Here is a 27,944-nt window from a genome sequence, read left to right on the forward strand (position 1 = left end):
ACATATAACTTTTTAAGAATTATATACTTTTGCTTGCAATTTTGTCCATTAAAATTTAGAATACATTTTATCAAATTGAATATCTAATGATTGCTGAGTTTTATATAATTTAAAATATAGAATATAATAAATGCAAGATTAGTCATTTACTGAATGTAAAATAATGCCTTAATTACAGAAATTATCCATAAATAATTTATTTTAATATGATGATTTCATTATTCCTCCAAGTATAAAAGACAAATTTTTTTATTTATGAAGTAATACTATGTTCCAGAAATTTAAGACCAAAGGAAAAAGAATTGTCAACAGCAAGATCAAATACAGATGATTATTCATTTATTTATAAATTGTTACAATAAATACATATTCAACAAAAGGAAAGGCAAAAAAATTATTCAACAACTAAGCAAAAAATAAATAAATAAAAGTAACATCATGAAAGTAATTTATTAAAACATATATACAAGAAGATACATCAATTTATTAGTTAAAACACTTAGTCACTGTCACTGCCAAAGATTTCTTCCTCATCTCTCTTATTTTGATCTTCATTCTCATTTTCAGCTTCACTTTCACTACTAGAGGAGGAAGAAGATGAGGACGATGATGATGATTTGGAACTTGAAGAGGAAGCTGCTTGTTGAGTTTCTGTTTCCTTCTGTTCTTCATTATCTGAATCCTCTTCCATCTTTTCATCTTTTTGGTTTTCAGTTTCTGCTTCACTTTCACTGGAAGCTGAGCCTTCTGTTAAATATATAATAATTTGCATTAATAGAAGCTCACTCAGGAATTAATAGAATTGTATTAGTAAAAAATTAAGAGTGACAGGAAAAACTGTAGAAATATTTGAAAAACAATTAAACTTTTTTAAAACTACATGCTCATTATTGGTTAGGGTTGTCAATGAATGCCCGGTTGTACTAGTGGCTTGCAGATTATTAATATTTTGATGTCCTGCTGAATCTTGTAATTCAGTTAGACAAGACAATGAAAAACATCATAGAATGACATTTCAAATGGTAACTGGTAGTACAAAATTAGTAGATGATACTAATGAGAATAACAAATGAGCCTGATTATAGTGTTTGTTTATTAATTTCTTAAGACCGAAATAATAAAACACAAAACTTATTAATGAAAAATAAACGAAAAATTCGGTCAACAAAACAGGGGTGCTACTCAAGGCAAAAAATAAAATTCCCTGACTTTTTCAGGACTTCCAGATATATTTCAAAAAGACAATGAATTCTAATATCTTAGTATTTACAAGCAGCGCTACGGAAAAAAAACATATAGAACTATAAAAAAAATTATATTTTACACTTAAACATCATATTATGTATTTTAATTTAATTAAAAATAAACTTCCTTTTTCACGGCGAATGGGAAAAATAAAGCTCTTACGCAGGTAATGTGTTACTTAAGAATTGTTAGCACTAACATTACAGACTTGGTATTCACCAAATCAAATTAAACTGAAAACTTAGTACATTACACTAAAATTATTGTTATATCCCCACCTACTAAAACATTTCTTTCACTTTATTACATTATAAAGCATACATGTGGCCCAACAGGGAATTTTGAATTCATTTATGAGGCTCCGTGACGCGAAAGATAGAAGAACCCTACGATAGTTTCTGTTTACAATGCATTTTTACAATGAATGTTTGAAATAACTAAATATCTAGTAATATTATTTTGAATTAAATTTAAACGTATAAAGCAATACTTAAAGTACATAATGTTCAACTAAGTAAACTACTAAGGAGGAATTATTATGTTACTTAACAAAACTATATTTTCAATACTGTAAGGTTACAAAACATTGCTCCAATGTGTTCTTTCAAAAAATCATGTCCTGTATATTTTATATACTATTATAAATATTAATTTTCCCACAGTGCCTAAAAATTACCTATCTAAATTCTATAAAATTATTGAGCAAAAGCAAGGATAGGGCATAAATTTAAAACTTGTGATGCATTTTCATTACTTGAAAAAGTTGATTAAAAAAAGTTATTGCAGAAATAGATTAACTAAGTATTTAAAGCGTCTTTATAGTTACACTTTTTACAACTGATGACAAAGTGTCAGAAAACAACAAATTTTACTGGTTATTATTTTTTTAACATTACTAATTATTAATTTTTATTATTAATTCTTTTAAGCACTCTACATTTGATCAGTAAATCAGGGATAATATATTAAAGAGATACAGTCGAACCCTATAATAATAATAACTTCTGATTTAACTTGAAGTCGGATTTAAAGAGGAAATCAAAAATACTTGGTTGGTACAATGTTTAGTCCATTGGAACATAGCTCACTTTTAAAGAACAAACCCCAGATTTAGCAAGCAATATTTTTGTAGTTCATAAAATTTCTACAAATGACAACCTCTCAAGCGCAAGTAATCTCTAGTAGGAAAACTCTGTAAAACTATAACACTCAGAAGAAAATTGTATGCTTGTGATAAATCCTAAATCCAGGTTACTTAATTTTTTTTCTCCGAAAGTATGGGTGAAAATTACTATTTTGTATTGGACTATGAGTTTTATTTTAAGAAAAATAGCACAACAAAGAGACAATAAGACGGTTCAATCAAAGCACATTAACTAACTCACTAATTTTTGTATTGTATGGAAATAAGAATTTTTTATAATTGCATGAATTTCTCAGGACCCCGCATTTTACGAGCACTTGGTTAGAATAAGAAAATAGTGTGGTCCCTTTACACTCATTGTAAGCGAGTCCGACTGTATATTATTATTACATAAAAACAAATTCAAATTTTAATGCTTGATTTTCTTGCTAACATTAAAATGTCAATTACATTGTTTCATTTCCAAAAAAGAAAAAAATAATAGTTTTAATTAAATAATGTTTTAAAAGATTTTTACATTGAAATTTCAACTCTTTTTTCAATTTTTCTAATATTAATATCAAACCTTTCTCTTTCTCTTCTTCTTCATTTTCTTCTTCAGCTTCATTTTCTCCTTCTTCATTCTCTTCAGCCTCATTTTCTTCTTCTTCATCCTCTTTTTCATTGTTAGCTTGAGTTTCTTCTTCTTCCTCCTCCTCTTCCTCTTGTGGTGGTTCTAATTGTAACATTCTTAATTCCTGAGGCAAAGAAAAATAAAAATGATTGATTTGATAAAAAAAAAACAAAAAAACATTGTCTTAATGCTTTATTGAAATTTAATCTTTAACTAACAATCAATATGAAAAAGTGAACCATGAAACAAATTTAAAAGCAAATGCTACAAAAGTTTTAAAAATAAGACAGAATGAATACATAAAACAAAATATATAAAATATGTTGGACTCAGCCTTTCATCCCTTCAGTGGGTCGATAAAATGAGTACCAAGCATGCTTAAGGACAAAACACAGTTTTTTCCCCGTTTGGCTGACTTCCCAACCGGAACATTTGCTCTTGCATCCCAGAGCCTAAGGTCAAGAAAACTAAGATGGGCACAGTAGACCTTGGCCCTCTTTGGGCTGTCACGCCCCTGAGAACTATATTATAGAAGATAACTAATCATCCACATTTAATCCTCTCTTAAATAGTGCGATAAAAAAAAACAAATTACTCAAATTTGGATTCTAACAAATGTTTTATAAACCTCTTTGTAATCATTTAATTGTACCAATATTAAAACTTTACTCATATTTATTTAAAATAATTATGAATTTTAGTAGTAGTAGTCCGGACAAAGCTTGAAGGCTTTTGTATCCCCCCACTCACACAGTCAATTATATTTATAATTTACTAAATTATAATTTACAAAATTCTTCTGATTATTTTTTAAATGATTAAATTCAGCTTAACTACATTCCTACTTTATAACTGAATAAAAAACAGCCATATTTTAATCGTTTACGCATTTCCATTTCACTTTTTTCTTAGTAAAGTAAAGGGATACATTTTTCTCCTTCTTCTATTTAGTGATAGGCATGTGCAATGCATTACCCCTACCTCATTGTAAATCAAAGAGAAAATTAAATCAGCATGCCACTCCTTTATGTTTGAGTGACAGAAGCTTATCAGAAAAACAATGATTCTTTCACACACAGGGGAAAATAAAACATTCATATCTTTCCTGGTCCTTCTCAATCTAAAGATATTCAAGGTCACAGAAGAAATATTAAAGTTTTCTCTAAACAATCCTGAAGAAAAATAGTCCCCTCCCCACATTCTCCTCCACTCAACTTCAAGGATGAGCCAGTTTCCGTTTCCCCCCTCAATTGTTCTAGTTTAAACAGAGCAAAATTTTTCCCAGTTTTCTGGATATGTGAAAAATGGTTCCATGCAATAACATAATGAGTTGTTAAGATAACTTAATTTTAAAAACATTAAATTTAAAAAAATTTTCACAGCCCCTTTACAAGGGGGTTGCAGAAAACAAAATTTTGGCTTTTAAGTAATTCAATGTAATTACTTGTTATATAAGTCAGTAATAAGATATTTATTCCTTTTTTCAAAAATAAAAATAAAAAAATTTTAAAACAAATCAATGCGTGACACTTTTGAATTGAAAACCTTTTGCAGTTTGCACATTTTGTCTCCTTCAATAAAATAAAATTGGAGTAGATTTTCAAACTTATGGGAGAAAAATTATTGTTATTATTTGTTAACTGTGCAAAAACTATTCCCATATTTAATTATTAAATAAGTCCAAGTATATTTGTTTTGAAAATGTTTCAGTTTAAAAAAAAAATTTCTTAAAAGGAAATTAAAAGTTTATCAAAAATTTACATTTTTTTTACTCTTTAAATAATTAGTGTCAATATGAATGTAGAACAAAAGTATCTCTACATTTTAGAATTGAAATTAAATAATCTTTTTCAAAGTTTTTGCAATTAGTTGGAAGAAAAAGTTAATTTCTTTTGTCAGTCAAATAGTTTTATTTAATTAATTTTTGATTAAAAGCCTGAGGAATCCTAGTATATAAATATTAAAAAATTGAGCACTTAAATCGGTAAATTATTAGGTTTTCTTTTCAACATTAAAACCCCCTAATAAATTAAAAAGCAGGTGGATTTCATATATGAAATAATGACTATATATCAATAAAATGTTAGTATGAATGCAATTTAATTTAATAAATTGATTTGATAAAAAACATTGTTTTATTGAAATGTGTTATCAACATAACGTATGCCATTATCCGAAACTGTATTTTAGATATTTGTTTATCAATATTATAATTAATGAATACAGATTTGCTAATATTAGTAAATTATACTCTATTGTAGTGCTACAAATAAATCTACATTCATTGTTAAAACAATAAAAACTTTATTTTAGCACTGACAAAGAAAATTGAACAGTAAAATACCTGTGTCTTAAACTCTACTTCATTTAATGTTCTATGCCTAACCACTAATTTTGAGTTGGAGTTTGGTTGTACACCTGGTTTTAGTCTTCTCTTATTCAAACGAACTCTAAAAAATAATAAAATAAAAAAAATAAACAACACAAAACAATGTAAATGTTTTGAATTTAACAGAAAATAATTGTTTGTTATAACCTCTATATTTTTTTAAGTAAACACTCACCTAGTTTCTAACTCATTATAAAATACTTTGTTTTCTCGAAAAACAAAAAAATAGTTTTCTTCATAACCTTTGGAAGCTTTGTTTTTCACATTCCAATTGTACTCTCTAGCCATTTTGTATTCATAGCTGCAAAATCAAAAGAAAACAGTGACTAAAAAGTGAAAAAATAATGGAAGTAAACAGATTTGAGAAGCAAAAATCTGAAATGTAATAATTTATTTTAATCTAGATGCAAAGATCTGTTTTTGCTGTAAAGAATTGCATGATGCCGTTAAAAATTTGTGTATTGAACTATTGAACTCAATATTGTGTTCAATAGTTCTAAATAGATTTTAGAACATTGCAAAGAAAAGATTTAGAAATTATTATTTCCTTTGTAACTAATTATTATGAAAACTAGAACTTATTCATTTACAACAAACATAAAAAAATATATACTTTTATTGATGCCAATGATACTTAATTAATTTAGATAATAGATGCATATTGAAAAAAAAAAGCAGTAGACTATGTACTAAAAAGCAAAATTAATAGTGTAAAAGGGAGGAACTGTAAAAAATTGCCATGCTATTATTGACATCAATGAAGCTGTATTAATGATACTAATATATATTAAAAGTATATATTAGTATCATTAAAGTTAAAAATTAACCTATGTGCAAAAAAGCAAAGCTAATAGAGAAAAGGCACTTATTGGTTTTCGGGAGTGTAATTAATTTTAGTGATATGTACTACTGGTATTATGGTATTATACTATTATGGTATTAGATTATATTACAGGTATTACAGTTTTAATAAGAATTTTACAATGGATTTTCCATAGTTTCGGAAAACATTTTTTCCAGTGGAAGCAAAGATAGTGTATTAATATTTTAATTAAAAGAACTTTTTTTCACCACTACTTATAAATATTTTAAACAGTATGTTAAGGGTCAGATAGAGAAACAGCCGTAGCCTTTTGAATGATTAAGTCTGACTAGTTTTGAAAAATTGCATTTTATAATTTCTGTAACATTTCCGGTAATTTTAATTTTATACGATTATTATTATTATTCATATTCCTTGTGCAATTCTTAACACATATTTAGCTCTAATGGTTATATTGTTTCTTCGGTCACCCTCAGTCACTAGGGGGATACTCTGCGGCAAATGAAATTATTGCCAAGCCAGAATAAAAATAACGAACCTTAGAGCAGAATGACCAGATGATCAGAACGTTTTTTCCACTGTGGCAGTGAACATGAAAAGTAAAGCAATAAAGTTTTGTTCTTTGCCAAGAATGTGATTTTTTTTAAAGAGCAAAATGCTCACTTTGTTAAATCTTTAAAAGACAATCTAATATGGAATATTATTTAATTATCCATAATAAGATTCTAAAACTGGAACAGAATAGAATAGTGTAAAATTCTGAGAAATTTTCTCCACTCATGTTGAATTTATAAAATGATGTGTGAACAGGTTTGATATTCAAAGTGGTTTTATTATTGAGATTTGTATTTAAATTTGCACATAATTTTATCATTCATAAGAATTTTCTGTATTTTAGAAATTCTACAAAGTCGCAAGCCATAAATCAACTTAAGGAAATTAATAAGTGATATAAATAAAATAAAGGGGTTTAGAGTGTTATATTCTATTTCTTACATCTTCAGCTAAAGGTAAAAGGATTTATACATTGAATAGTAAATGGCATAAGCCATATTGTAAACAGTAGAAGTATAGTAACAATACAGGATTGCATGTTCTTTAAACTTGGACACGTATATAAATCGGAAATAACACAGAAGTCTGATTACAAAATTTAACCCTTAGCATCATTTGTCCTGAGCTTTATGGGGTGCTCAATCCATGGTTTAAATTACATACGATATTGCAAATTAGTAAGCATAAATCTCAAATCAACTATTTGCCTTAAACATTTATAGTTTGTTACCCCAGAGTTTCTAAAGACTTTTTCTACTTGAGATGACTTCGCACAGAAAACTTTTATACAAATGCAAATTTTTTAATGAAGTATGTTGTAGTCATAGATCATATGTTTAAGATTGACATTATGGTGCTTGTAATTACATTCTTTTAATCCAATAGAAGCCTCTATTCTGGCCAGGTGATAAAAATTTCAGTAATAATCAAGTTCATGTGATGCATAGAAAATATGATAACTTTTTTTTCTATCATATCATTTTGATGTGATTTATGATAAAAATAATTTATCACCTAAGTCTTTCAGTGAATTTCAAAAAAGGATTTTCTTTAAATTGCCTCGTTTACCCCATTTAATTCAAAAAAACTATTAGATTTTGCTGGCGAAGATGGAGTAAACTTAGTGTTATATTCAGCTTTATTTTATAAAATTCAGTGCTTGATCTTAGAAATTTTTTTACGAAATCATAGAAATTTTTTTGTTAAAACTATTTTAATTACAAAGAAATAAAAAAATAATTATGAGGAAAAATATTTCTAAGTTTTCAGTAGAAAAAAAAGTTTAAAAAAAAAATCTGAGATATTGAAATTATTTCAGCCAATACGAATTTCATTTCTGAAAATACTAAAGTTCTATATAGAAACATATTTTTTTTTTCGTAGCAAACAAAAACTTTGTAACTTCATGGAGAAAGGAAAAAATTCTAACAACTAAATTTCAGAAGCCTCCTGCTTCTTACATTGCAAAATATTAGATTATTAAAAATGTTTCTCATGACAATACAACATGGACACAGTATTTAAGAAGCTCTGAATAAAATGATTTAAAACTTACAAATCTTCGTCATCATATTCAACTTCATTTTCAGCATCTCTTTTTCTTTTTTTCATAGTTTCTTCAGTTGGCAAGAAATAGGCAACAAACTGCTCTCCTTTTTCATCCATTACACCTCTAAAAGAAAGAGTTTTATTCTTTAAAATTTTTACTTTATTTTTCATTAACATATACAGCCAAAAAAACTGATATAGAAAAAAAATACTACTTAATAGCCACATTAATATTTTTAGCAATGTAAAGATAAATAAATATTAAGTATTAAGTAAAGAATTCAAAATATTAAAGCAATTAAAAATAATAATAATACATACTATGGAAAAACGCAGTTAGCAGCAGTGAGCCCAAAAGGAATTAAACCAATGAGACAATTGAAAAAATTGGAAAATATGACAACCAAAGCTGATGTCTTCAGGGGGTACCAGCCTTGGATGTCATAAAAGCAAAATCTTTTCTATCGAGAAAGCAAGAAAAAATTCTAAAATTGCTACCCCTGAAGACGCCAGCTTTAGTTGTCATATTTTCCAATTTTTTTCATTGTCTTATTTAAATGATATTTTTTATAATTGGTATAATAATATAGTACACCAATGTAGAAATAAAAATCAAGGAGTTGACATTAAAACTAAAATGGAAATAACACTTAGCGTACTAATGCATGTTATTCTGGTACTCACAATGCATTAACCAGAAAGAAAAAAAAGACTAATAAACATTAGGCTTAAGCTGACTGATCTTTTTATCTAAGAACTTTATTTGAAGCAAAAAAACATGAAAATTGTACCTAATCATAGCTTGCGACATTTCTTCTGTCATTGTGCTGGCAACTGGTTCTGCATCAAATATGACTTGGGCAAAAGGATAACGCCAAAGCTGGAAGATTTAACAACATAAAGTAGTAAGCTTTAATAATGTCACAATTTTTACACTTAAAAAAGAACACAAGACAATAATAAAAAATATATATATTTCTGCAATTCTAAAAGAAATATATATTCCGCAATTCTAAAAACATATGTTATATAGTTTCGTATAATGTATAAAGTAAAAAAAAAAATTGGTATCAAGAGATTTGCCACTGTTGATACCAAATTTTTCTTTTTGGAAGGGTTTTTTAATTTTGCGTAATTGTAATTTTCATAACTTTTGGAACTCATAAGCTACTTTATGAAGGAAAATAAAAAATTTTATTCAGGGTTTCCAGTTAATTACAATAAAAAAAAATTCCTTGTTATTTTCTTCTAGGTATATTAGTTAAATTCAAACATAATTCCAAATCATATTTTATCAATGCAATTTTTCATGATTTTTTTTAAATTTAGTTTTAGTTTTAAACATTAGATTTTGTGAGCAATGAAATAACACTTAGTAAGGATATCATAAAAAAGTTTTACTGAAATGCAGAATTTTTACAATGAATAATTGTAATAAATGCTAGAATTATTTAACTAAAATTTCAAAATTTGATTACTGTTAATGACTGTTCTAATATTGGTTGTTTTCCAGATATGCAGTTGAAATTTTTAGGTTTTCGTGAAAAAAATTAAATTTTTTGTCACTATTCCCTGATTTTAAAAGTCCTAACTTACTGATGTGATCTGAACTTTCTGATCTATGGGAACCCTGCTACTAATTTAATTTGCCAATGAAGACATTTTTAATGGATGAATTGAGATCCAATTACTTATTTATTATTTTTCGACCACGCAAATCCAATACAATGGAGATGAACAGTTTCAAAATATTCCATAAATCTTGCTAGTACAGTGAAAAACTGAGAAATCATTCATAAAATTAATTTTTGCGCACTATGTCCGCCATCACTAGGACCTTCTGAAATACTTCTTCAATTAAAAACACAAGTTTTTGATAAAGAATTATTAAACCCAATTTGAAATATCTAATAGAAGGTCATTCCCTAATTTTAATTTGTAAAATTGCTTTCTGTAAGATTTCGTTTGTCAGCTTTTCACATCATAACTTAACTAATTTAGAATAATAATAAGAAAGATTATTCATAGTAAATGTTTCAACCATTGTGGTATGTAACAAAGTCATAAGAAATTTTTTTTGAAGAGTATCAGGTTAAGTTTTGAGTTATCAATTTATAATGAGATAATTATGTAAACTTCAATCAAACATTTTAACTCTTCCTTGGATTTCTTTTTACTAAAACAACAATAGATTGTACAGTTTATTAAAAAAAAACATTAAAAACAATTAGAATAGAAATATTCTATCTTAATTTACAGAATAGAAATATTCTATCTTAATTTACAGACAAATATGCAATTCTCTCACTCTTTTTAAAATATCCAAAAATATTTGATAATCTACAATATTGTTTAATGAATTAATTTTAAAGAAATATTTATTTCAAAATATGGCAAATATTATACCAAAAAAGAAGTAAATTGAATAAATATTTGCTCAATCACTATATTACTTAATGATTGTCGTCCTATAAAAGAAGGCAGTCATTTAGTAATATATGTGTAGTCATTAAGTAATATATATGTAGGCATTAAGTAATTTATAGTAGTATGTGAGAAGGCATTTCACAAATGTTTTTATCAAAATAACACAGATTTTGGTAAACACTGTCACTTAGAAAATATATTTGGTTTCTCAAATTACTTAATTTTGCTGCAGCTGCAGTATCATATAATACATATTGTGAAAGAAAAATGAAAATAGCATAAATGGGAGATACTTCCTTCTTGCTTAGAATGGCAAACAGAAGTAAAGTATGACAGTACAATAGCAAAATCAACCATTAACAATTAAAAACATACAGCATAAATTAAAAATTATATTCCGTATCTACCACTTGGTTTATATGTTACTATGTAAGTATTTGAAGAAAAAAAATTTAAAAAATCACCACAAAGTGAATGATACCATAAGAATATAAACATAAATTTTACCTGAAAGTCTGCAAAAACTGGAAGGCTCTCAACAGCATGAACATTTGGCTTGCTATAATGTTCAGTAATCTATAATAATAATAACTTTTCAGAAAAATATTAAAATGGCAAAAAAAAAATATCTTCAATTGAATAATTTTTTTAAAACTGGGTTTAAAAGCCTGCAATTAAAGCTTTTAAAAAAATAACAGATTTTAAATAGCTTTATAGCTTAAGTTGAAATTGTATCAAGTTTTTATCAATTACTTCTATCTTTATTTCATCACAAAAGAAAAACAGGAGGTTAAAAAATTAAAATTAATTATACAATACTGAGGTATAATAACAAATTGGGGTCTGTTAAAGAAAATTCTGGGTACATAAACAGACCATTCCAGAATTATTTCATAGTAAAAGTGGATCTTTAACAAAATATATTTTAAAAAATGACCCTTTTCAATTTAATTCATTTTAGAAAAAGAGCCTGTAACAATTTTTTCTTTGAAGAACACAGCATTATACATCATTACTCTGCATGTAGCAGAAGAGGAGATAATTCCTGTGCGAAACGTTATACTTATTATTTGTAACAAATATTAAATAAACTTATTACTAATAATTTAATTTAAAAAAACTTTTCCAATAGTTTATTTACTCTTATTTTAAACTGGAATTTTTATTTTAGAGGGAACTAAATAGCCATGATGATACCAAACCATAGGTTATGACAACATGACAGCATAATGGCATGCCCCATGTCTTAAATATTACAAAAAGAATCTTTTTTATTCTCCTTATTTTTTCAACTAAGGCATTTTTTGTTTTGGTATGTTTGGAACTACTATGATAAAATGTTAGAGCAATGTAATAATAAATTAATTCAACTGAAAATGTAACTCTTTTCATCGTTAAATATTATTTATTATTATTTTTCTTCATTTATGTGTAAAAAAAAATTAATAATAATACATTCTACAAAAAGTCTTAAAAAATCCCTGCAAATATATTATTCAAAATTATAAATTTTCTGTGTTTATGAAAAGGTTAAAAACTGCTAGATAAACATGGAGAAACACACAACTCTGAATCTCATGAACAAAACCAGGAACATTTATATTTTTAAACATTAAATTAAATATGGGAAAAGGATAAAGTAATTATCTTATAACACCAGGCTTATTTTAAACGAAACAAAATAAAAATTAATCAGAAAGATAGAGTGAAAGAAGTCTAAAAAAGAAGAAGAAAATTTTTTTTTTAAAAAAACTAAATTACAAAGGGAAACATAACACATTACAGTATAAACTTACAGGAACTTTAGCATCTGAAAATGTTTTGTTGATAGCAGCAATTTGACTCTCTCTATCCATGTATAAGTTCTCTTCCTTAAACAGTTTTTTAACATTATACCCAACTCTAAAAAAAAACATACATTTTAAAATTAAAAATAAAACACACACAACAATAAAACTGCTAAACATAATATGTACAACCTTCAAAGCACATTATAAAATGCATCAAAGTTACATTACAGGGGTCTGTCTAGGTTTTTCTGAGAGGTACCTATTTTGTGAAAATTTAGCCATAATTCGTGAAAATTTAAAATTATATTAAAAAATCAATACAAAAATATGGTAAAAATATGGATTTATCATTTCTTATGGGATACAAAAATAAAATTTTCAGAAAAAGTATTTAGTGAAATTTCCTAAAGTTGGAATTTATGAAAGTACCGCTAAATGGTAGTAAATTTGGCCTACACAGACCCCTGGATTAGCAAAATATCTGTTATTATTTAAAAAAAGAAAGAAAAAAGAAGCATGTTTTACTGCTAAAAAATATTCACAATTAGCAAAACCTATAAGATAAATAGAACTATAAGAATTATATCTATAAGATTAATAGTACAGTAACACATAACACAGTAAAGCCTCGATAATCTGAGTTCTGTAAAATTATGCTGGCGAGAATACAGGAGTGTTATCAGTCCCTTAACATTGCGAAAAAGAACCACTACGGTGGAGGTGTTCTGGGTAGCATCATTGCATACCAACCTTCATGTGAATGCAACCGACACATTTTTATCTTTAAAATTATCTTGCAATAATTTTATTGCAAAAATTATCTCGTTGTAATATTCTTGTTATAAGTTGTATTTTATAAACACTGGTTTTATGATACTAGGCTTTCTTTAATATAAATATGTAGAACAACAAAAACCATTTAGTTGCAGGCAATACATACATATATTGTTATGATACTAAAACAATATAAGAATCCAAGTTAGCCAGATGATTTTTTACACATGAATCTTTTGTTAAAAGCATTATTTAAATAAACTGAATTAAAATGAGGGGCAGTACTTACGTTTTTAGAAAGTAATACAAGAAATAATTTATTGTCATAAGTATATGTTTTATTGCTTCTCAAAGTATTCTCCTGCAGCATTGATACATCTTTGCATTTGAATAAACTAAATCAATTTTCAAAGCATTTATGCATTCCGAACATGGCACAGCAAAAACGTGGCATTTGTTAGCTGCAACTGTCTCTTCCCGGTTGTTGAAATGTAGACCATGCTTTTTATTTTTTATAAAAGGAAATAAAAAGAAGTCATTTAGTGCTAAGTCTGGAGAATAAGGACAATGAGAACATGGACATGGACAATATCATCAATTTGATTTTTTCATGCTTCAAATAATCTATAGTTAACGAAGCTTTGCGTAAGCTTGTATTGTCTTGGTGCAAAATGATGCAACATTTTGAATTGTTTTTTCTTACCTCTGCAACTATTTCCGGCAAGCAAATTGTGGTATACCAAAGAGCATTGATTGTTCTATGATCTTCTAAAGGAATGGATGCAACATTTACTGAAAAAAGAAGCAATAATTGTTTTGGAAGCACTCCTTGAACGAACAACTCTTGGAGGCTTAGGGTCATCTAAAAACACCCAGAGTGGATTGTTGTTTTGTTACCAGTTCATAGGAATAAATCCAGGTTTCGTCACGTGTTATGATATCATACACGTTTTGAGGCACCCGAGATTTTTAGATTTTCTTGGCACCATTTTAAAGAGCGTCCTTTTGAGCTTGAGATAAATTGTGGGGGATCCATTGAGAACACATCTTTTTCACCTTTAAATGATCATGTAAAATTGAATGTACGTGGATCCTCGAAATGTTCAAAGATGTTTCGATTTCATCATATGTCATGTGACGATCAGAAGCAATTAGTTTTCTCACAGCTTCAATGCTTTTGCGAGTCACAGCACGTTTTGGTCAAGCCTCTCAAACATTGCCCCCGAGATCTTTACGACCTTGGGAGAATTCTTTAAGCCAGTTGTAAATAGTTGCTTTCGATGGTGCTTCACTACCAAACATCGATTTCCCTTCATCATCACACTGTTTCTGTGTCAAACCTTGCTGTAAGTCATAAAAAATCATGGCTCTGAATCCTTTTGACATAACTCCGTAACTACTTAACACTATGTTTTTTGAATAATCACAGTAAATAAAATTTCACAGCTTTTAATGTTCCAAAAACGCAGACGATCAATGTTTGAATTTTAATAAAAATGGTTTGCACTGAAAGTAGCTGTGCTTTTGTTGCCAGATTCTAAAATTTTAAGTACTTACCCTCATATTCTTAGAACTTCGAAATAATATAACCTGTTAAACTACTTGAAAATAAATGTAAAATATTTGATAAGATAAAACAAAAACTCATTTTTCTAAATATCACAAAACATGGATAAAAAAGATATAACTATAAATTACTTTGTTTCTGTTTTCTCATTAAGATTTCCATATCTGTTGAACTCATTAGAGATATATTCTGTCTTTTTTAACCAGGGTACTGCTTTATTATGATGACGTGATCTAAATATAAAAAGTGATACGAGTTATAAACAAAATTACAATATTTAAAATACAAGAATTAGAGTATCTTTCGTTTCTTGGTTTTCTTAAATTCACATTCAATATGAAATTGTGTTAAATTAGAGCTAAAATTATAAAAAGCTTTCAGAAATATTTAATAAGTTACTTTATTTCAAATACAATATGTAATATCAATTTTAACAATTTTATAAGGTCATACCAACAATCACGAAACATACAAGAAGGTTAAAACCATCTTTGCATAAGTTTTCTGATTAATGTATACTCATAGTTTGATTATTATTATTCAGTTTACAGTAATTTATTTATAAAAGCATGTATATTAATAAAAAATTTTAAAGCTTTCATTTGCAACGAAAATGTAAGTTTAATACTGTATATTTTGATCAATTATGAAATTTGGGATAACTTTTAAATCTTGGGAGTTACCCAAAATTAAACTGATATAAAACTTTTATAGCTAACAATAAAAAAAATGTCAAACTTTGTGAAATTAAAGATTAAAAAAGTATTAAAAGATTTTTTTTTTCTGCGTGAAATTCCTTTTAGATAAATCAGTTTTTGTATTTGGGTCAATTACTTCAACTACTTCTAAAGATTAACATTTTTGAAAGCTGGTTTAAACAATTTTTCAGGAATTATTCTATGTTTTACTTCAAAAAGAATTTGACTTATTCTATGTAATCATTATACATTTGAACAACAAGCAAATTTGCATAATCATGCAAGAAATTAAGCAACTAACTGTTATTTTAAAGCTTTTGTGATTAAAGCAGTTAAAAAAATCTTCTATGGGTCACAGACATTGGCTTAAAAATAAATCAAAGGAATGATAAACAAAATAATATTGCACTAGCTTAAGTACATTAAATGCAAAATATGTAATGCATAATAGGTAAGTTAAAATGCATATTAAGTTTGTAATTTACTTAATTTTTTTGAAATAACAAATTACAAGTACTCGTTATTAAAAATTTTAAGAACTTCTTAAAGAATTTCTATATTGCATTATAAATCATGCATTAGCATACATCAATTTCATAATGATTTTAAGATGAATGTTTTAAAACTGTTCAACCTTTTAGAATCTTGTGGAGTTAAAGCATCTTCTTCCAATAACCTTTCATCATCAGGATGAAGAGTGGCTAGAAATATTTAAGATAATATAACAAAGTAAAATACTTTTCAACATAAGATAATAGCAACAAAACTTATTAGCTAAAATTTAGATTTCATCTTTAGAACAAAACAATACATTCTAAACTGATCAGGATCATATAGAAATTTGATCATGAACACAAAATACGATGTTTGATATGAAATCGCGAAAATACATATCCTGATGTAAGACTTAAATCGTGTGAATACGATGAGCATTAAAATGATTGTTGTAGTGACACCGTTAGTACAAAATGTTTGTAATTAAATTTGATAATTTTTATTAATATGTATTTAAGTTTTAACTTAAACAATATTTCAGGTGGGGTAGCAGGCATGGGAATTTTCTATAGACAGTTTAAGTGTCCAACAAGGAATAATGACTGTAGCTTTATAACTTTTTATTAGACACATTAGTTGCGCGGGGGTCTAATCAATGACTTATAAATATATTTATGGGTATGGATATTCAAGATGGTTTGCTAAGGAATTAAGGAAAAGAATATAGGTTAAGGTTTCAAGGAGGCTTAGAAAAAGAGTGATCATCAGTTGAAAAATGGCTTTGTAAGGTGAAAAGATGGTTTTCATAAATGTTAAGTTAAAGATGCTGTTGAAAAGCTTAAAAAAGTGAAGTATATTTTTTAGTATGTGACTATATATAATGTTTTGAAATATGTGGAACATTTGTTTACGTGTGAAATTTAACGAAATATTAAACAACAAATGTGGCATTATTTTCTGATGTATTTGCAAAGGAGACTCCCTCCTGATGGGATCATTTTGTGAGAGTCATTTTGTTCTTTATTGTTTACCCTATTGTCCAACTATTGGCTTGCAATATTATTTAGTATTTTATTTACTCTAAATAGTATTTTATTTACTCTGTGTTTATTTCTTATCAAGCCTTATTCACATCACCTTAATCCAACATCAAATATGACCTGGGTAATTATTTATTATTTTGTAGTAAATGCTTGGTAATTTTTGTTTAAGATTTGTATTAGCATAGCACAAGATACATTTATCTATTCTACAACTACCCCTACAATATATGGTGATTTTTAAATCACGTAAATATGAATTGTAATGCTTGATTTTAAAGTTGCATGAATGTGCAAAGTTTATAGGTAAATGAAATGCAATTGATGTGGGGACCCAGAGATAGCAAGTGTGACTCGTAAGTTGAGAACAAAACGTCGTTAATCATGTAAATATTAATCACAATGAATATTCGCAAATACAACAGACGATTTTAAAACTCCAAGAAACATAACATATGGTGCCAAAACAAAATGCATACACAAAAATTAAGATTATTGCAATGTCAAGAAAATATTGTTGTCATAGATAAGAGAAAATGAAACTTTTCTTGAAGATTGCAGATTTTTCACAGTTTAGCTAGTTTTGTTTTCAAAGTTAGTTTCAATTTCTTTAAGCATTTGTGCAGTTTGAAGAAAAATGTTGTAAGAAAGTATAAAATAAATGGTTATGTCGCTAAATGTTGCAAGAAGTAGTTTTCAAGCTCATTCTTACAGCTGTATTATCCCTGTTATTAATGAGTAAACAAAATTTAAATATACTTTCTTTAATATTTAAAACAACAAATCTTGATAATATATAAATTTTTTTAATAATGGATCGTAGAATAAATTTGATATAAATTTTAATATATTTTTCTTAAGTTAAGAAATTCAGATAAAAATAATTGCAACAATCTTAATATTTTTCAAACATAATATTGTTATCAAGCATATTTATTAAGACTTTTAATTAAAAATATAAGATGCACNCACAATTAAAACTTTTAAAAAAATAACAGATTTTAAATAACTTTATAACTTAAGTTGAAATTGTATCAAGTTTTTATCAATTACTTTTATCTTTATTTCATCACAGAAGAAAAACAGGGGGCTAAAAAATTAAAAAAAATTATAGAATACCGAGGTATAATAACAAATTGGGATCTGTTAAAGAAGCATTTGGGTACATAAACAGACCATTCCAGAATTATTTCATAGTAAAAGTGGATCATTAACAAAATATATTTTAAAAACTGACCTTTTTTAATTTTATTCATTTTAGAAAAAGAGCCCTTAACAATTCTTTCTTTGAAAAACACAGCATTATATATCATTACTCTGCATGTAGCAGAAGAGGAGATAATTGCTGTGCTGAATGTTATATTTATTATTTGTAACGAATATTAAATAAACTTATTACTAACAATTTAATTTCAAAAAACTTTTCCAATAGTTTATTTACTCTTATTTTAAACTCAAATTTTTATTTTAGAGGGAACTAAATAGCCATGATGATACCAAACCATAGGTTATGACAACATGACAGCATAATGGCATGCCCCATGTCTTAAATATTACAAAAAGAATCTTTTTTATTCTCCTTATTTTTTCAACTAAGGCATTTTTTGTTTTGGTATGTTTGGAACTACTATGATAAAATGTTAGAGCAATGTAATAATAAATTAATTCAACTGAAAATGTAACTCTTTTCATCGTTAAATATTATTTATTATTATTTTTCTTCATTTATGTGTAAAAAAAAATTAATAATAATACATTCTACAAAAAGTCTTAAAAAATCCCTGCAAATATATTATTCAAAATTATAAATTTTCTGTGTTTATGAAAAGGTTAAAAACTGCTAGATAAACATGGAGAAACACACAACTCTGAATCTCATGAACAAAACCAGGAACATTTATATTTTTAAACATTAAATTAAATATGGGAAAAGGATAAAGTAATTATCTTATAACACCAGGCTTATTTTAAACGAAACAAAATAAAAATTAATCAGAAAGATAGAGTGAAAGAAGTCTAAAAAAGAAGAAGAAAATTTTTTTTTTAAAAAAACTAAATTACAAAGGGAAACATAACACATTACAATATAAACTTACAGGAACTTTAGCATCTGAAAATGTTTTGTTGATAGCAGCAATTTGACTCTCTCTATCCATGTATAAGTTCTCTTCCTTAAACAGTTTTTTAACATTGTACCCAACTCTGAAAAAAACATAAATTTTAAAATTAAAAAAAACCACACACAACAATAAAACTGCTAAACATAATAAGTACAACCTTCAAAGCACATTATAAAATGCATCAAAGTTACATTACAGGGGTCTGTCTAGGTTTTTCTGAGAGGTACCTATTTTGTGAAAATTTAGACATAATTCGTGAAAATTAAAAATTATATTAAAAAATCAACACAAAAATACGGTAAAAATATGGATTTATAATTTCTTATGGGATACAAAAATAAAATTTTTAGAAAAAGCATTTAGTGAAATTTCCTAAAGTTGGAATTTGTGAAAGTACCACTAAATGGTAGTAAATTTGGCCTGGACAGACCCCTGCATTAGCAAAATATCTGTTATTATTTAAAAAAAGAAGCACGTTTTAATGCTAAAAAATATTCACAATTAGCAAAACCTATAAGATAAATAGAACTATAAGAATTATATCTATAAGATTAATAGAACAGTAACACATAATACAGTAAAGACTCGATAATCTGAGTTCTGTAAAATTATGCTGGCGAGAATACGGGAGTTGTTATCAGTCCCTTAACATTGTGAAAAAGAACCACTATGGTCGAGGTGGTCTGGGTAGCATCATTGCATACCAACCTTCATGTGAATGCAACAACATATTTTTATCTTTAAAATTATCTTGCAATAATTTTATTGCAAAAATTATCTTGTTGTAATATTCTTTTTATAAGTTTTATTTTATAAACACTGGTTTTATGATACTACACTTTTTTTAATATGAATATGTAGAACAACAAAAACTATTTAGTTGCAGGTAATACATACGTATATTGTTATGATACTAAAACAATATAAGAATCCAAGTTAGCCAGATGATATTTTACACATGAATCTTTTGTTAAAAGCATTATTTAAATAAATTGAATTAAAATGAGGGACAGTACTCACATTTTTAGAAAGTAATACAAGAAATGATTAAGTATATGTTTTATTGCTTCTCAAAGTATTCTCCTGCAGCATTGATACATTTTTGCATTTGAATAAACTAAATCAATTTTCAAAACATTTACGCATTCTGAACATGGCACAGCAAAAACGTGGCATTTGTTAGCTGCAACTGTCTCTTCTGGGTTGTTAAAATCTTTATGACCTTGGGTTGTTGAGATCTTTACGACCTTGGGAAAATTCTTTAAACCAGTTGTAAATTGTTGCTGCCGATGGTGCTTCACAACCAAACATCGATTTCACTCTATCACTACACCGTTTCTGTATCAAACCTTGTTGTAAGTCATAAAAAACCATGGCTCTGAATGTTTTTGGCCTAACTCTGTAATTACTTAACACTATGTTTTTTGAATAATCACAGTAAATAGAATTTCACAGCTTCTAATGTTCTATCAATGTTTGAATTTTTAAAAAAATTGCCTGCACTGAAAGTAGCTATGTTTTTGTTGCCAGATTCTAAAATTTTAAGTACTTACCCTCGTATTCCTAGAACTACGAAATAATATAACCTGTTAAACTACTTGAAAATAAATGCAAAATATTTGATAACATTAAAAAAAACCTAATTTTTCTAGACATCACAAAACATGGATAAAAAAAGATATAACTATAAATTACTTTGTTTCTGTTTTCTCATTAAGATTTCCATATCTGTTGAACTCATTAGAGATATATTCTGTCTTTTTTAACCAGGGTACTGCTTTATTATGATGACGTGATCTGAAAATAAAAAGTGATGAGAGTTATAAACAAAATTCCAATATTTAAAATACATGAATTACAGTATTTTTCTTTTCTTTTTTTTTTAAAAAAACCCCACCTTTATGAAACTGGGTTCAATTAGAACTAAAATTATTCAGTTTAGAAAGAGCTTTCAGAAATATTTAATAAGTTACTCTATTTCAAAGACAATATGTAATATCCATTTTAACAATTTTATAATGTCATACCAACAACCACGAAACATACAAGAAGGTTAACTTTGCGTAACTTTTGTGATTAATGTATACTCATAGTTTGATTATTATTATTATTCAATTTACAGTACCTAATTCATTTATAAAAGCATGCATATTTATAAAGAAATTTAAAGCTTTCATTTGTAACAAAAATGTAAGTTTAATACTGTATATTTTGATCAATTATGAAATTAGGGACTATTTTTAAATCATGGGAATTATCCAAAATTAAACTGATATAAAACTTTTTATAACTAACAATAAAATATTTTTTCAAACTTCTTGAAATTAAAGATTAAAAAAGTATTTCATCCTTTTTTTTGCTTTTTTTTTTTTTTTGCATGAAACTACTTTTAGGTAAGTCAGTTTTTGTATTTGTGTCAATTACTCCATTATTTCTAGAGACTAACATTTTTGAAAGCTGATTTAAGCAATTTTTCATGAATTATTCTATGTTTTACTTTAAAAAGAGTTTGACTTATTCTGTATGATCATTATATATTTAAACAACAAGCAAATTTACATAATCATGCAAGAAATTATGTAACCAACTGTTATTTTAAAGCTTTTGTGATTAAAGCAATTAGAGACATTTTTTGTGGGTCACAGACATTGTCTAAAAAATAAAACAAAGGAGTGATAAACAAAATAAGATTGCACTAGCTTAAATGCATTAAATACAAAATATGTAATGCATAAGTTAAAATGCATATTAAGTTTGCAAATTACTTAATTTTTTTGAAATAACAAATTACAAGTACTCATTATTAAAAATTTTAAGAACTTCTTAAAGAATTTCATTATTGCATAATAAATCATGCATTAGCATACATCAGTTTCAATTTCATAATGATTTAAAGATGAATGTTTGAAAACTGTTCAACCTTTTAGAATCTTGTGGAGTTAAAGCATCTTCTTCCAATAACCTCTCATCATCAGGATGAAGAGTGGCTAAAAATAGTTAAGACAATAAAACAAAGTAAAACACTTTTCAGCATAAGATAATAGCAACAAAACATATTAGCTAAAATTTAGTTTTTATCTTTAGAACAAAACAATACATTCTAAACTGATCAGGATCATATAGAAATTTCATCAAGTACACGAAATAGGATGTTTGATATGAAATCGCGAAAATACAAATCCTGATGTAGAACTTAAATTGTGTGAATACGATGAGCATTTTTTAAAAACTGGAACATGAATCGTATTGTTTGATTTTAAAATTGCATTAATACGATTGTCGTAGTGACATGGTTAGTACAAAATGTTTGTAATTGAATTTGATATTTTTTATTAATATGTATTTAAGTTTTAACTTAAACATTATTTCAGGTGGGGGTAACCTTTTATTAGACACATTAGTTGCATGGGGATCTAAAATACCCTTCATTCTAATCAATGACTAATAAATATATTTATTTGGTATGGATATTCAAGACCAATGATATTTATGGGAGTGGATATTCAAGATGGTTTGCTAAGGAATTAAGGAAAAGAAGATAGATTAAGGTTTCATGAAGGCTTAGAAAAAGAGTGATCATCAGTTGAAAAATGACTTTGTCAGGTTAAAAGATGGTTTTCATAAATGTTAGTTAAAGATGCTGTTGAAAAGCCTAAAAAGGTGAAATATATTTTTCCGTATGTGACTATTTAGAATGTTTTGAAATATGTGGAACATTTGTTTAAGTGGGAAATTTAACGAACTATTACAAAAATAAAAATTTGACATTATTTTCTGATGTATATGCAAAGAAGACTCCCTCCTGATGGGATTATTTCGTGAGAGACATTTTGTTCTTTATTGTTTACCCTATTGTCCCTAAATCTAATTATTTTCATGAGTTTTTCTCAATTTGTTGATATGTTGCATCAAAATAGTATTTTACTTCCCTATTTTTTTACTCTAATGTTGTAAGAAGCTAAATGTTGCAAGAAGTACGTTTTGAAGCTCATTCTCGCAGCTGTATCTTCTCTGTTATTAATGAGTGAACAAAATTTAAATATACTTTCTATAATATTTAAAACAACAAAATCTTGATAATATATAAATTTTTTTAATAATGGATCATGGTATAAATTAGATATAAATGTTTATATTATTTTTCGTAAGATAAGAAATTCAAATAAAAATAATTGCAATAAGCTTAATATTTTTTAAACATAATATTGTTATCAAGCATATTTATTAAGACTTTTAATTAAAAATATAAGATGCACCAAATAATTAAATTTGTAATAGCACCTTACCATGAGGATCTATGGCATATGCATCAGGATTAATTAAATCAATAGTAACCCCTAAGTCATGTTCAGTCAGTAAGTCGTGTTTGTAATTTCTTTCTAATGATGTCGGTTTAAATTCAACAAATCTGAAATAATGATCAAATTTATTAAAAAATTTAAAGCAGCACTGTAAATATTAGCATTGTTCTAGCAAAATGACTTTAAATTTTCAGATGACATTATTTATTTTAATTATCAAACAAAATAAAAATACAACTTAACAATAACAATTATATAGTACAAACCCAAAAGCAATCAGTAAAATTAATGTGATGTAAAAAAAATAAATAAATCTATAGTTGAAAATTAACAACAATTTATGATAAACGACATACTTTTAAGTTGAGTTTAAATTACACAATCTTATATTAATTGAAAAAGCTAGACAGGGTTTTTCCTCTATGATATTGATAAGAATTTTATTCGGCAACCATAATATGTTGGAGTTCTGGTAAAATTTTACAGCTGAATTCATTTTCTAGGAAAAAAAGAAAGCGATACACAGTTCTATTAATAGTTTCACAATAATTACCAAGAAGGGTAACGTAAAAAAATAAAAGATAGAAATAATCTAAAATTGCCAAATACAATATCAGTTGAGAATAGAGGAAATTACTTTCAAGTAACAAAGCAGCTACAGAAATTCAGAAAATTTGTTTTACCAGTCTTTCCTTATTAACAAGATAAATTCTTTTAACAAGATAAATTCTTTATTAACAAGATAAATTCTTTTCAAGATAAATCTTTGACTACCTTGATCTACATCATTTATCATTATTTATGTAGTACACAAAATGTAAATACATCAAAACAAAAATTTTTTAAGCTAAACTAAAATCTAGAATTTTTTTAATATTATGACAATCTAGCAGCCAGCTTAGCTATGCTCTAACAAAACTAAGCATTATTGAGAAGGTTTCATAAGAATAAGAGGTGCTTGACAATGATAATTATTGAGTATGATGTTATTAAGAGTCAGGGTTGGCAGGTTTTTGACATGTGACAGTTTTTGACAGTTTAATCCAAGGTTTAAACCGTCTTTAGTCAAAAACCTCACTGTCAAAAATGCCGAAAATGTCAAAAACCTATATTCATATGTGAAATTTAATTAATACATAAAATTTACATATTTTTTATAAAGGATAGTGTTTCTAAATATGTTCTAGAAAAAAATAAATTTAAAATTTTGAAGAAACACTTATATTTTGAATAGTACCAAAATNAATCATTAAAATCCAAAATAATCATCTACTAAAAATGTAAGTATCATATTATAAAAATTAGACCCCTTTCTTAGTTTTATGTCAAAACTATAATAATAATAAATGTGTAAAATCCCTTTAAAAATATATTTCTTTGTTTTTAATCCATACATTTTATAACAAAAAGTTAGATAAAATTTTCCAATTTATAAAATAAAACTGATATTTAATGCTTAAAAATATATTTTTTTTCATTCACACAACAGTTATTTTTGTTAGAATTGATTTATTGTTAATCATTTCTGAAAACAAATAAATATATTAAGCATTTTTACACAATTTAAGAACATTTAATCTAGACAAAAAAAATAATAATAATAAATAGTAGAAAGTAAAAAATTAGTAGAAGAGTAACGAAAAAGTGTCGAGAAACAGAAGGAAAAAAAACCTGTCATCGTCAGAAGTGATCAGCAAATCTGGGCCTAACTGTATGAGTCATCGTTTTGCGTCCTTCGGCTTTCCTCCCATCTAGGAGGTATTGGCTTAGCTGTGCTCTAACAAAACTATGCGTTATTGAGAAGGTTTCATAAGAATAAGAGGAGTATGACGATGATAATTATTGAATACGATGTTATTAAGAGTTAATACATTATTATTTAGACAACAAATACATTGCATAACATTGTAAAATATTTTTCTTTGACAATATAAAAATTTGCTACTTTATTTTCATATTGACCAACGTTGAAAAGCAGCTGTCATCACAGGGTGCAAATAATCGATAAATACATACATTTCTTAAGAGAGGCCGAAGAATCAAACATTTTAACTACATTAACTTAATCTAAACACTTTTCCCTAATATTTGGATAATTTAATAAAAACATACTTATATCTTCCTTTAAGTTGATAAAATTCCCTGCTCGTATGGCACCTTGTGGTAGATATTTTCCTTACACTCATAGGATTAAGTATTATATGATTAAAAGCTAGAATTTCGGAATGAAATTTTGTCCTTGAAACTAAGAAAATAAGAATTATTGTTATTTTTTTAATATTTTCTCAAAAAAAAAAAAAATTTGGGTATTTCAACTTATTGACAATGCTAAACAGAGGTTTTATGGGCCTCAGGTTAAAAGTACTATGGGTTCCTAACTCTGAACACCATATAACTTTGAAACACACTAATTCTGATCTTATTTTCATATTTTATAGAATTTGCATAGAGTATTTGTTCAAAATTATAGTTTTTATAAAAGTATTAAACAATTCTCTTTAGCTTTCTTTTATAACCTATATTCTTTGTATCGAATTTAGACTGGGTCCTAGGACAATTAATCGCTCCTCCCTGTAAAAGATCTTGCTTGCCAACTACATTTATTTTTTCAAAATTTGTCTTCACCTGAAAACTATTTATCAAAAGCATGTCAGGATCACCAAAAATGAAAAAACCTTTCTATATGTCTTGATATAGTGTTTCAATTCGCTGATAGATTAAAAACAAAGCATATTTTTGTGAAATTTTTTTTTCTAACAAAGCTAAAATATTACATGAATAATCAATACACAGGTAATCTAGTGAATATTGATTCTATATTTAAGGAGTAAACAAAGTATTCTAAGATTCAATCTTGGGAAATAAATAGAATATTAAGCCTAATAACTACATAACAGAAACTATGTTTATTGATTTGGTTGTTAACATTGTACTAGAGGTACAAAAGGCTAAGTGCATACTTAGATATAATGAAAAACTTTCTGTGAAAACAAACTCTTATATAAAAACGTTCTACAAGCAATTTATTGATTCATGTACTTAGTTTCAACTCTTAGATTACCACACGTTCTGACGGCATAGGTTTGTAAAACATAAATTTTTTTTAAGTGTATTGACTTTCTTAAAACTCTACATAGGTTATTATATACCAGCATATATTTCCTTACATTTAGCAGCTTTTTAAAGACATAAAGCTAGTTATTGACTTACCAAATTAACTGTTGTTTCCTAATTTTGTAAAATTGATTGCAAGATTAGCATATGGATATCAGTGTAAAATTTCTGCAGTGGTCAAATTTTTATCTAATGGCATATGTATATTATGCATGCCTGGGTAATAATGGTGGTCTGGGATTCATCCTTAGCTAACTTATTTAATAAAATAATTGCAAGAAAAGTTTCTTAAAAGATCACAATTTTTTTTAAAACAGCCAATAATTAAATATATGTTTTATAATTTATTCTGGAGAATAAGGATAACTTTTTTATGATGACAAGTCATGAAAATTAAATGTATCATATAGCCTAACGAAGAAGAAATTAGAATATAGCTGCTTTAATGCACATATTATTACAGAAAAATTTTATCAATTTAGTGGGAATACAACAAGTTACATACTGCCAGATTTTACTAATACATTATAGAATATTTGATTCACGCAAATACTCACCGACTAGACGAAAATGGATAAGTGATAAATTTAGGATCAAAAGGAATGTCTGGCAAGGTGTTGCAATATTTTACCCTGCATACTAAGTCAGACCTAAAAAACAGAAAAATAATAATCAGTAATTGTGCTATTTCTAATATTCAAAACAAATACGAAAATATCTAAGATGTAATATTATTTGAAAAACACAAAAAAATTATAAAACGAAGGGGGGAATATATCGACCTGTTCATAAAAATGAATATATAAAATCTTATATAAAGTATAGAACAAAAATAGAAAATACTACATAAAATAAATCCATAATGAAAGCAATCAATAACGGAGTCTTCATTAAATCCAAACATAAGTAGAACGATAATGTTAAACACAATGAACGAAATTGGCCACCATTATAAATTTATAATATATGCAACATTACCTTTTTTCACCAGGTCTCAATTTTCGATCACGATCAGCACCAGCATTTCCTGCTTGGACAGTTGGAGCCATTATTTAATCTCCCTATAAGAAACTTAAATAAACAATACCTGTTTATTATTCAAACGCTTACGCTTAATTTCTCATAAATAACAAATCTATAACTATCACTGAGTTTTGTGTATGTTTGTATCAATAAATGCGGCGACTTTGGATGCCTACTTCTACTCACTCTATAACCTGCTTCAAATAACCCAATTAAAATGGTCCCTAAATTAGAGACCATTTTCACTGCCAGTAATTTTCTCTTCGCGCAATCAAATT

General features: G+C 26.7%; 1 protein-coding gene across 2 annotated transcripts; it reads right to left on the reverse strand.

Moving 5' to 3' along the window:
- Nucleotides 1-322: 322 nt before the first annotated feature.
- LOC107454157 (RNA polymerase II-associated factor 1-like protein antimeros) lies at nt 323-27,848 on the reverse strand. 2 transcript variants are annotated; one of them, XM_071180972.1, is made up of 13 exons: nt 27,622-27,848; nt 27,201-27,293; nt 23,515-23,636; nt 22,149-22,215; nt 20,924-21,025; nt 19,205-19,310; nt 11,252-11,320; nt 9,109-9,197; nt 8,325-8,441; nt 5,567-5,692; nt 5,347-5,452; nt 2,955-3,126; nt 323-747 (listed from the first exon to the last, which is right to left on the reverse strand). In XM_071180972.1, exons 1-13 carry the CDS (start codon nt 27,690-27,692, stop codon nt 500-502), a joined length of 1,488 nt encoding a protein of 495 aa, XP_071037073.1. In that variant the 5' UTR covers nt 27,693-27,848; the 3' UTR covers nt 323-499. The 2 variants fall into 2 exon arrangements, with proteins under 2 accessions (XP_071037073.1, XP_042895225.1); XM_043039291.2 differs by lacking the exons at nt 19,205-19,310; nt 20,924-21,025; nt 22,149-22,215 and adding exons at nt 12,541-12,646; nt 15,007-15,108; nt 16,208-16,274 and having other exon boundaries at nt 27,622-27,836.
- Between the last annotated feature and the right edge of the window lie 96 nt (nt 27,849-27,944).

Source organism: Parasteatoda tepidariorum, chromosome 1 (assembly GCF_043381705.1).
Source record: "Parasteatoda tepidariorum isolate YZ-2023 chromosome 1, CAS_Ptep_4.0, whole genome shotgun sequence".
Taxonomy (NCBI): Eukaryota; Metazoa; Arthropoda; class Arachnida; order Araneae; family Theridiidae; genus Parasteatoda; species Parasteatoda tepidariorum.

Excerpts from the sequence above, each read along its gene's own strand:
- LOC107454157 (XM_071180972.1), bottom strand. The coding sequence starts at position 27,692 with ATGGCTCCAACTGTCCAAGCAGGAAATGCTGGTGCTGATCGTGATCGA. Across the intron at positions 23,637-27,200 it reads TATCCATTTTCGTCTAGTCG|ATTTGTTGAATTTAAACCGA; the intron begins GTGAGTATTTGC and ends TCATTATTTCAG. Across the intron at positions 5,453-5,566 it reads TATAATGAGTTAGAAACTAG|AGTTCGTTTGAATAAGAGAA; the intron begins GTGAGTGTTTAC and ends ATTATTTTTTAG.